Raw genomic sequence first — 9,571 nt, 5'->3', positions numbered from 1 at the left:
TTCTTCCATATATGATGATGGTCCTGATGGGAGATTCAGAGACAGACTGAAGCTGGACAATCAAACTGGATCTCTGACCATCACAAACATGAGAACAGAACATGCCGGAGTTTATAAATTAAAGATAAGCGGAGTGAAGGCGACATTAAAAACATTCAATGTTTCTGTCTATGGTGAGTAGAGATCATTTGCCCACTCACATATTTTATTTTATTTTCCTGGAACTATTAATAGTGTAAAATACCAGATAGTCATGCAATAAACCAAGCATTGAGTTTATTCTCTGATGTTCTGCAGCTTGTCTGTCTGTTCCTGTCATCAGCAGTAACTCTTCACAGTGTTCATCATCATCATCATCATCATCATCATCATCATCACAGCAGAATTGTTCATTGTTGTGTTCAGTGGTGAATGTGGGTCATGTGACTCTCTCCTGGTACAAAGGAAACAGTTTATTGTCCAGTGTCATTTATTCAACAATTTCTTCTCTTCTGCGCGCCGTTCTTTAGTTGGAATATCAGGATAACAACAGCTGCTGATGTGTGATCAACAATCCCATCAGCAACCAGACTCAACATCTGGACATCACTCAACTCTGTCACACATGTTCAGGTACAGCAGTAGTGATATATATGTGTTTATTCATTGAGCTGATCTCTGTTCTGTTACAAAACAGATGCATTCCCTTCTTTTTATCATTCCAGCAACTGTCTCTCTTATAGCGCTGATCTCTGCTGGATCTTTGTTGATTTTAGTTGCAGCTGGGATGTTCTGCATTTGCAGGAAATATAGAAAAACTGATCAAGAAGGCAAGCATTAACTCCTGCTTTTAGGAAAACACTGGACATAGTTTGAGTGATTTGTGGGTTTGCCAATTTCTGTGGATTATGTGCATTAAATTCAAATTTAAAGACAAAGATGTAATAAAATTTCAGTCTTGTTTTTAATGCATGGTTTTTATTTTTATTTGTTATAGTTCTCAAAGTTGATGATGCAACAGTTCAGAATCATGATGAAGAGATCATTTACTCTAATCCGACATTCTACAAAAGAAGTCCACAAACAATGGTGAGTTATTGAGCTTTATATGATGATCTGATATGCACATAATCCTAGATGAAAATAAAATGAGTCTGCTAACCATATAATTTTTCATAGTTAAGTTAGGAAAACAAATAGACTTTTAAAATGGAAGAGGAAACACATCTGATGTCTTTTGTTGTTGATGTCAATAGTTTGTGTGACAGTCAAGCTGTATGGTATTTGGGGCAATTTCATTGATGCAGTCTAATAACAACACAGTATTTGCCATTGTGTTCATTTTAGCCTGGGAAATCACACTTTTGCTGTTGTTTAAGAACTATGCATTAACAATGAATGGTTAATTTTGTGTGCAATTAGAAATGTAATTTTCCCTTTGTATCTTGTGTGCTGTTTTTATTTTTATTTTTAAAGAGGGCTACAGAGGAGAATCATGTGGAGTATGCATCTGTCTGCATAAGACGATGAAACATTCCTGAGAACAAGTCCCTTTCACTAGACGTTTGGATTCAGTATGTGATCTCTGATCTTTGGAAGTTACAGAAATTTTTTGGGAATTGTTGAGAATCCACTCTGATGTGTGGGGGCCTGAAATCATCTATTCTGGAACAAAAATCTAAACATTAACATACATGGTATTATGATATAAAAACTACATTCCCACTGAGTAGCAGCTGTTTGAGAGTCTGAGTGAAACCTGTTATAGTCTTACTCATGTTATTATACATGCACATACCTATTATAGTACCTATTATTGAACATTTGTGGTTGCTGTGCATTTGAGAGCATGTTAGAGGAAGAGCGTGTGATTTTTTTTCCATTCCCGGCTGCTATTCTGAAACTCATCGTTTACCACAATGTGCATGATCATCATGATTTAATTGATAAGTTGTTATCTCAAATCAAGCAGTGCTTAACTGTGAAACCTTACTGTGTGAAATGTGCAAATGTCATGTATTTATTTTTTGTAAGTGAGAAATTAAATATTTAAGTGCATATTATTGCTTACCTCACCTTATAGGCTACTTAGTTTTTGAACCTTTGGTTTGGTTTCCAAGGTGTCAATAGCCAGAAAGTCTATCAGGAATGTCATTACAATAGGCAAGATTAATCAAAATTTCATTTTCATTTTTGATCACAAGGTAGTGATGTATATGTCAATGCATTTGTAAAATATAGGCATTTTATGACAAAATTCTAAATTGCCGATGGCCACATATGGAAAAATTGAGTATTGTTCAACTCGGAATGTTGTGCTGAATATAAACAGAGCAGTCTTGTGATTTTTTTTTTCCAAACTGTTCAGGAGATGTAAGCAAAAATAGCCATTTTTCATATCTCATTTCATATCTGTTTTATTATTATTATTATTTTTTTTTTATGAAACTTAAACATGATGTTTAACATGAGAATGAACATCAGAAGCTTGAATGTGATGCGTAACACAAGAATTAACCTAATTGGTTCTTGCATGTCAAGCAAGCATGCTTGAGCTTCCCATATCTCATGTGTGTGTTGATTATGAATGTAAATAAAAGCCTAAATTCAATCTGTTCATCACATAAAGTGATGGAGTTTGCTCAGAAAATTTGAACTGTACAATTCACATGGATTAGTTTTACAATTTATTTATACACTTTAAGTATCAAAGTGATAGTTCAAGGATTGAAAGAATCTGTATTGTTGTTATATTGTTGTCTATAATTAAATAACTATTGAACAATAATGCAAACAGTATAGGATACAGGAGAATAATTGTGCAAAAATACAAGAAAATTGTAAACATAAACAGAACAACTTGTTATTTATACAAAATAAAACTAACTTACAAAAAAAAAAAAGTATAGGGAAAGAAAAAAGCTACATTTTGAAGCAGTACATACAAATATATGGAAGCTGCACACAGTTTCATACACACAATCACAAAACATGTTAACACACATGACACTAAAATAACACAAACATTAATGTAACAACAAAGAATGTTTCATAAAACCATAATGTGTTCTGGTAATGTCAAAGAAGGGGATTCTGGGAATGTCATTTCATGGATTTTCACTGTATATTAGGCTGTATTTGTTAATTTTACTACCAAATGGAAAATGAAATGAAATATAACACTAGCTTTATTACAATTTCCATATATGGAAAGTCAAAATTACAATTATTTTTAGTGCACTGTAAATGATACTGTATATTCCTTGGTGTAATTAAAGACCAGTTGTTTGATTTTGTAGTGAAGGATACGGGGCACTCTTTGTACAAGCAAGTTTTCTATGCCAATTCCCTATAAGAAGAAAACAGAAGATGAACACAACTGATGACACAAATACTTTTTCAGTCTAATGAATCTGATCAAATGAATTATATTGCTATTGTCCATCCTAAAGTAATACAATGTGATTGAATGCAGTTTCTGACGCTTTGAGATTAGAATAATCACAACATATTCAGGATTTTGAGATTAGAATAATCACAACATATTGTGTGTTAAATATATTTTTAGGGTTAGTTGGGTATTTAATTTTTAGGTTAAATTTGCCTTGATCTTTTGACATATAGCAGGTTTTTTTTTTTTTAATATTTCCTGCAAGTTTCATAGCTTGCATTCTCCTCCTCATTATAAACAATGCATTTAATTAAGCTCCTCATTTTGATATTGCAGGATCTGTGATGTTACACAGGTAAGTTCATTTGCATATGACCGCCTCCAGAGCAAGACACTGACACATCACACCACAGGCCCCGCCCACTGGCATTCAGTTACTTAACAGCTGACATTTGCCTACACTGGAAGTGTTGCAGGCCCCGCCCACTTGTATTTAGTGCCACTGCCTACACTTGACAAATTATGATAGAGAATTCAGTTTCTGACATACTCCACAACAGACAAATGAAGAGTGAAAGAACTCTGGCTTTGATGCCTCCAGTTTATACATCTTGTTTGCAGCTCTGTAGATTTCAGAAGTATCTCAGCTTCGAATCAAGCGGATGGTTTATTTTAAATGTGTCCCAGATTGTGTCAGAAGATTATGTTTGTTCAGAGAATCTGATGGCAGATTGATTTGTAACGCTTTTGTCTGTAAATGTTCATTTTATATCAATAATATTTTCAAAACACTTATTCGCATATAATAGCAAGCGACCGTTTGATACTGTTTTCTATGCAATAAAAAAAGAAGAGATGCTTTTAGACAGAAGGTCAGAATGAGGGTTGAAAATCTGCTTTTTGGTGCAAAACACTTTATTTAAATGATAAGTTAACCTGAAGGAACATAAAAAATAAATTAAAAACATGTAACGACCCCCATTAAAAATCCATTTATCTTCCCCAAACAGCTTGCACACTTAAATATTTTGTAATGATAAACACATGCACAGAAAACACAAAAGCAGAAATTCTCACCAGTTACTCCTGCAACCACCAGAGCAACACCAACACATACTCCCCCTATACCGAATACATACACAACCCAACCTGGAACGAAAAACAAAGTCATTATTACTAGAGATCGACGTGGAGAATATGGTATATTTTTTACAAAAAATTTTTTTTTTAGATATCTAAAAAAATTTCCACCTTTTCACCTTCATCAGTTACATGATACTAAGTGAACAGAAATGGCGCCATCTAGTGTTTATTACCTGCAAAAGGCATTACAGTGCTAGTGGGTAAACTAATTGATATTATGCATAATGATAATAGCTTTCAACCTGTGAACAGCATGCATTTAGTGTGACATACATACACTGAATTATATTCTAAACTTTTTACAAGGGAAATTGTCTGAATGGCTGAATTTATACTCACTCGTGACATTCTCACTTTGCCTCTTTTCACTGATAATGTTAATGCTGTGCTGACGGCGGATGCTGCTGCTGTTGGTGATGATCTCAAGATGATAAACTCCAGAGTCTGTGATTCTGGTGTTTGTGATGATCAGAGATCCAGTCTGATGATCCAGCTTCAGTCTGTCTCTGAATCCCTCATCACACTGAACATCTGTACAGATCTTACTCTGATCTCCAGTGATTTCAGCGATGAGAATGTCATTAAAATACCATCTCATCAGATCATTTGGGTTGTTTATGACACCAGGATCAAAAGTAGCAGTATCTCCCTTCTTCACTGACTTAGTCTTTGTCTTATCCGTCTCTGCACCAGGAACATCTGAATCACAAATAAACATCTGCTGCATGAAATAAGAAAGAACTGAAAATAAGCAACAAACAAAAAACACATTTAAAGATTCAACTGAATATGAAATGTCTAGTTTGTTGTTGGAAATGTGTTTTGTCACATAAATAGCATCACTGATTATAGTGAGAAGCTCTGGACTCCATAGCAGCTTTCACTGGCCAAGGACCACACAAAAGCTTTGTGACTGACATGTAAAGCAAGCAATCACAGTTCATTCTGTTTAGGGGTGTATCAATGTCTCTACAATAACAGACTGGTATGTAAAACTCTTGGATGTATTTTTAAAAGTCTGTACCGTGATCTTTAAATATTTCAAATACTTCTGAGAATCCAGCATTTAGTTAATCCTGATAAACATTAAACACGACGGCGTTTCTCTTCCATGAGGGGGTTTGGCATCACGGCAGCTTGGTTTCCAGGTGTACAGTTAAAAAGCACGACACACATCTCTGGGAAATCCTGTAAGAATCAACCAATCAGATGATGACTTTTGTGTGCCATATGCATCGGACGTTCAACTAACGGTCTGTAGGCATGACATCCTGTCTCAAATGGCACACTTTATATGCACTTACTGTCTTGTAGTCTTACAAGGGACGCTGTGTATGTATGTCCGTTAAGTCCACAAGACTGTAGGGCATCCCATTTGTCATTTCAGGTTTCTAACAGAAGCTGCAGTGACGCAATGTCTTTCTCAATCAGAAATTGGCTCATTTACTTATCCATTCCTGACCTAAAGTCTTTGCTTTTGCTGAGTCCACACTGGTGCGAGCTTCACAGCAGATCCATTAGTCAAAGCAGCATTACATCATGAAAGTGCAAACTCGCAGGAACACTGCAAGTGTTTAGGGTGCCATTTGGGACAGGACCTATGATGTCTGAGACTAAGATTGTGAGGCAGGCAAGGAAATGGAGATATAAATTTATTTGCAGCAATAAATGAGAATACTGAATGTGAGAAAGGATGAACATTGCACAACTCACAAAGACAATACTGGACATGAAATTGAGGGCAGTTATACACAACAAAGCGAGGAGCTAAACAAGACAAAGGAGAAAACAAGCAATTATAAGCAGTTCTAGAACAAAAGAAACAGGAAAACAATGGAACACAAACTAAAGGTTGCTAGAACAGAAACTGAAACCAAATATTATGCTGAAATTCACTGCTGTAAAAATTACAACACGGTGACTAAGCATGTATAACCTTATTGATTAATGACTCACCATAAACAGTGATACTAAAGATCCTTTCACTCATGCTGTTGCTGCTGATGATATGTAGTTTATAATCTCCAGAGTCTGTGTTTGTGATGTTCATGATGGTCAGCGATCCAGTCTGATGATCCAGCTTCAGTCTGTCTCTGAATCTCTCAGTACCTTTATTACACTGAACATCTGTGCAGGTCTTTTTGAGATAATCACTGATTTGAGCGATGCGAGTGTCATTGAAAAACCATTTAATCTTTTCTTGTTGGCTTGTTTTAGCATTTGTGTTTAGAGAGACCAAATCTCCATCCATTACAAACACTGACACTCTGTCTGTATAAACACCCAATGCACCTGGAGGAGAAACAGATTGAAGGTCCTTGTTTTTGTTTGGCTTCCAAAAAATGACTACAATAGGCCTACAGTATAAACAATATGAAAGTGTCATTGTTATCCAGAGGGAACTGTAAGTGCAGGAACAAAAAACATTCTAAATCCATATTTGTTATGGGCAGACTCAGAAATATATAAAATAAACTACATCGAAAATAAAAAAAATATGTTAAATAAATGATACTATTCATGAACAAAAGGGTACAAAACAAAATATGACTTCATTTAACGTTACTCTAACGTTCCTCTTAAACTCTTAAGCAATTCTGCACCTCTGTAGTGTTTTGAAAGCCAATTTGTATACCCTGTTTTTTATTTTATTATTATTATTATTATTAAGTGTATTATTGCGTTCAAACAGCGGGTCTTTCACTGCTTACAGTTTAACGGAACTTACACACCCATCAAAAATGCTTTTCAAGAAAGAGCGAAGTATCGCCTCAAACGCTCATATGAGTTTATAATAGCTGCAAAACGAAATCGAAACAAAAACCGCACAGCCCGAGAAAAGACAACATTACACAACAGTATAAAGCAAAAACAAATTAAGGTCTGTCGAGTGTTAGTGATCAGACTGTTCATCTGAAACAAATATAGCCTACTTACCAAGCTGGAAAACCCACATAAGTACGAAAATAAAAAGGCTCATCGTTACCCTTTCTCTGAAAAACAAATGCAGACTGTTATGGAAACTTCTACGTTGACGCCATCTCAAAATGTTTGTAAACAGATGGTAAAGGGCGGGGTCTGCTGTGTTGTCATTTTTTCACGTGTCACGTTTTCCCGCTGACTTTGCAGCTACGCATTACAAGCTAAAATATTTACAAAATGGCTCATTCGAACGCCTTATCCAATTATTTCAGCGGTTTGTCAGCAGAAGGCAGCTTGTTTTAAACTAATTGCGCTAATGCTATGCGGTGGGATTCCTGCCTTACATGCAGTGTCGGAGCCAGGATGTTTTTCATAGGGGTAGCCAGGGAGGGGCCAGAAATATACATTATTTCAATATAAAAATGTTTTTCACTATAATGTATTGGACTGTTTTAGTGTCTAAAACACAAGTGAGTGCAATTAATTTATACTAAACCGTAATTGAGATATTTGTAAATTAGATGTGAAAATGACCATTTGTGTATTATTCCTCACCTCCAGGTATTTTAATAAAGGGGCTCAATATAGCTTTATTGCTCATTCAACTTCTCAAAACTCCCAAATGATTGCTCTCCAATATTGCATGGATGAGACATGCAGAAAAATGCAAAAACAAAAGACATGCAAAAAAAAAAAAAAAGGCTATTGTTGTGGATTTGTAAAATTTGTAAATTTGTGATTTAATGCATAAATAAATATGAGCACAGTGTACTTCCACCTATTCCAGTGTACTAGTATAAGTGCACTGTGCTCACATTTATTTGTGCATCAATTTACAAAAACACATATCAGTTTGCACTTACGCGCACTTACTGTACGAGTGCTGGGAGCAGTCAAAAAGGGTCCAAAGACGCTGTCATGACGGCGTTTAAAAACATTACTGCATAAAATTTTATTTAACCCTAAAAAAGACATTAAAGCGACATCAGAATATCAATTTAGGCTATTGCTATTTTCCACCAGGGCATAAATAATACAATTTTTTGTGTGATTTTGTGTGTGTGTGTGTGTGTGTTTTTTTGTTTTTTGTTTGTTTTTAGTTTTTGTTAATTGAATTATTATTATTTTTGTACAATAACATTTGTATTGTGCATTTGTTAATGTACATCATTTATTAATGTTAGTAACAATTTTAAATAATTATATATAAACTATTAACGTTATTACATATATTAAATTGTTCATATTAATATATTTCATATTAATATAATATGTATTTTTAACTCTCTCTCACACACACTCTCTCTCTCTCTCTATATATAGGCTACACACACACACATACACACACACACACACAAATATACACACACACACACACACACACACACATATCATACTTTTATAAAAACTTTTAACTGTAGGTTTGCTCAGCCTTTCATTGACTATTACTGTATTAATTTTATAATATTTTTACTGTGTGGTTTTGGAGAAAATTTATTGTTTTTTAACTCTAATGAAAGTAGTTTATTTATAGGTTTGCTCATTCTTTCAAATTATTACTGTTCACAGTCACCCTGGTTATTACTGTTAATTTTCAGATCATTTTACGGTATAGTTTTGGAGAAAATTAGTGGCAAATTTCACCACAAGCATGAGTGCATAAGCACTTTTACATCATGTCCTATTTTCAAACACTCATAAGAGTTTTTTTGGAGTGAAAAAAAAAAAAAAAAATTTTGTTAGTTATTTTCTCCAAGACTATGCAGTAAAAAGACTTGAATTAACAATAATAACCAGTGTGATTGTGAACATGAATTTTTAAACTTCAAAGTTTTTTTTATTCTTGAATTTTTTTAAACTTCAACAATGAAAATACAGTTTAAAAAATGACTTATCTACTAACTAGTAATGTACCTGAATTAAGCACTAGTAAAATAATGAAAATACATAACAGTTGTAATGTGAGACCACTATCAATATCTACTTTGTATAAAAAATATAGCTGTCGCACAGTCATTTCCACCACAACACTGTAATGTCCCATTAAAATGTTTGGGTGAAAGATTGTTTAGGTGGTTTCTATGGAAATGTTCAGTGACATCAGAGCACATGTTGGACATGGAGGAAATTAAAATT

General features: G+C 34.3%; 1 protein-coding gene and 1 long non-coding RNA gene across 4 annotated transcripts; one reads left to right on the top strand and one right to left on the bottom strand.

Annotated features, from left to right (window-relative positions):
- Positions 1–707: 707 nt before the first annotated feature.
- On the top strand, positions 708–2,882 carry LOC122141808. The gene is made up of 2 exons (XR_006158121.1): positions 708–1,068; positions 1,456–2,882. It is a non-coding gene; the product is annotated as an uncharacterized LOC122141808 (long non-coding RNA).
- LOC122141807 (junctional adhesion molecule C-like) lies at positions 2,394–7,780 on the bottom strand. 3 transcript variants are annotated; one of them, XR_006158116.1, is made up of 6 exons: positions 7,451–7,780; positions 6,470–6,805; positions 4,853–5,212; positions 4,622–4,686; positions 4,448–4,519; positions 3,264–3,328 (listed from the first exon to the last, which is right to left on the bottom strand). XR_006158116.1 is itself a non-coding variant. In XM_042749974.1 (5 exons), the coding sequence occupies exons 1-5, from the start codon at positions 7,491–7,493 to the stop codon at positions 3,252–3,254; spliced, it is 888 nt and encodes a 295-aa protein (XP_042605908.1). In that variant the 5' UTR covers positions 7,494–7,773; the 3' UTR covers positions 2,394–3,251. The 3 variants fall into 3 exon arrangements, 1 of the variants encoding a protein (XP_042605908.1); XR_006158115.1 differs by having other exon boundaries at positions 3,310–3,328; positions 4,630–4,686; XM_042749974.1 differs by lacking the exon at positions 4,622–4,686 and having other exon boundaries at positions 2,394–3,328; positions 7,451–7,773.
- Positions 7,781–9,571: the final 1,791 nt, after the last annotated feature.

This window comes from Cyprinus carpio, chromosome B22, assembly GCF_018340385.1.
Source record: "Cyprinus carpio isolate SPL01 chromosome B22, ASM1834038v1, whole genome shotgun sequence".
Classification (NCBI taxonomy): Eukaryota; Metazoa; Chordata; class Actinopteri; order Cypriniformes; family Cyprinidae; genus Cyprinus; species Cyprinus carpio.
Note: the sequence above shows the minus strand (reverse complement) of the source record. Positions and strands in the feature narration are given on the sequence as shown.

Bases quoted from the DNA above. Each gene is read 5' to 3' on its own strand.
- LOC122141807 (XM_042749974.1), bottom strand. From the start codon at position 7,493: ATGAGCCTTTTTATTTTCGTACTTATGTGGGTTTTCCAGCTTG. The intron at 6,806-7,450 runs GTAAGTAGGCTA...TTTCTCCTCCAG, and splicing joins TATGTGGGTTTTCCAGCTTG to GTGCATTGGGTGTTTATACA. The intron at 4,520-4,852 runs GTGAGTATAAAT...TTTTCGTTCCAG, and splicing joins GCAAAGTGAGAATGTCACGA to GTTGGGTTGTGTATGTATTC.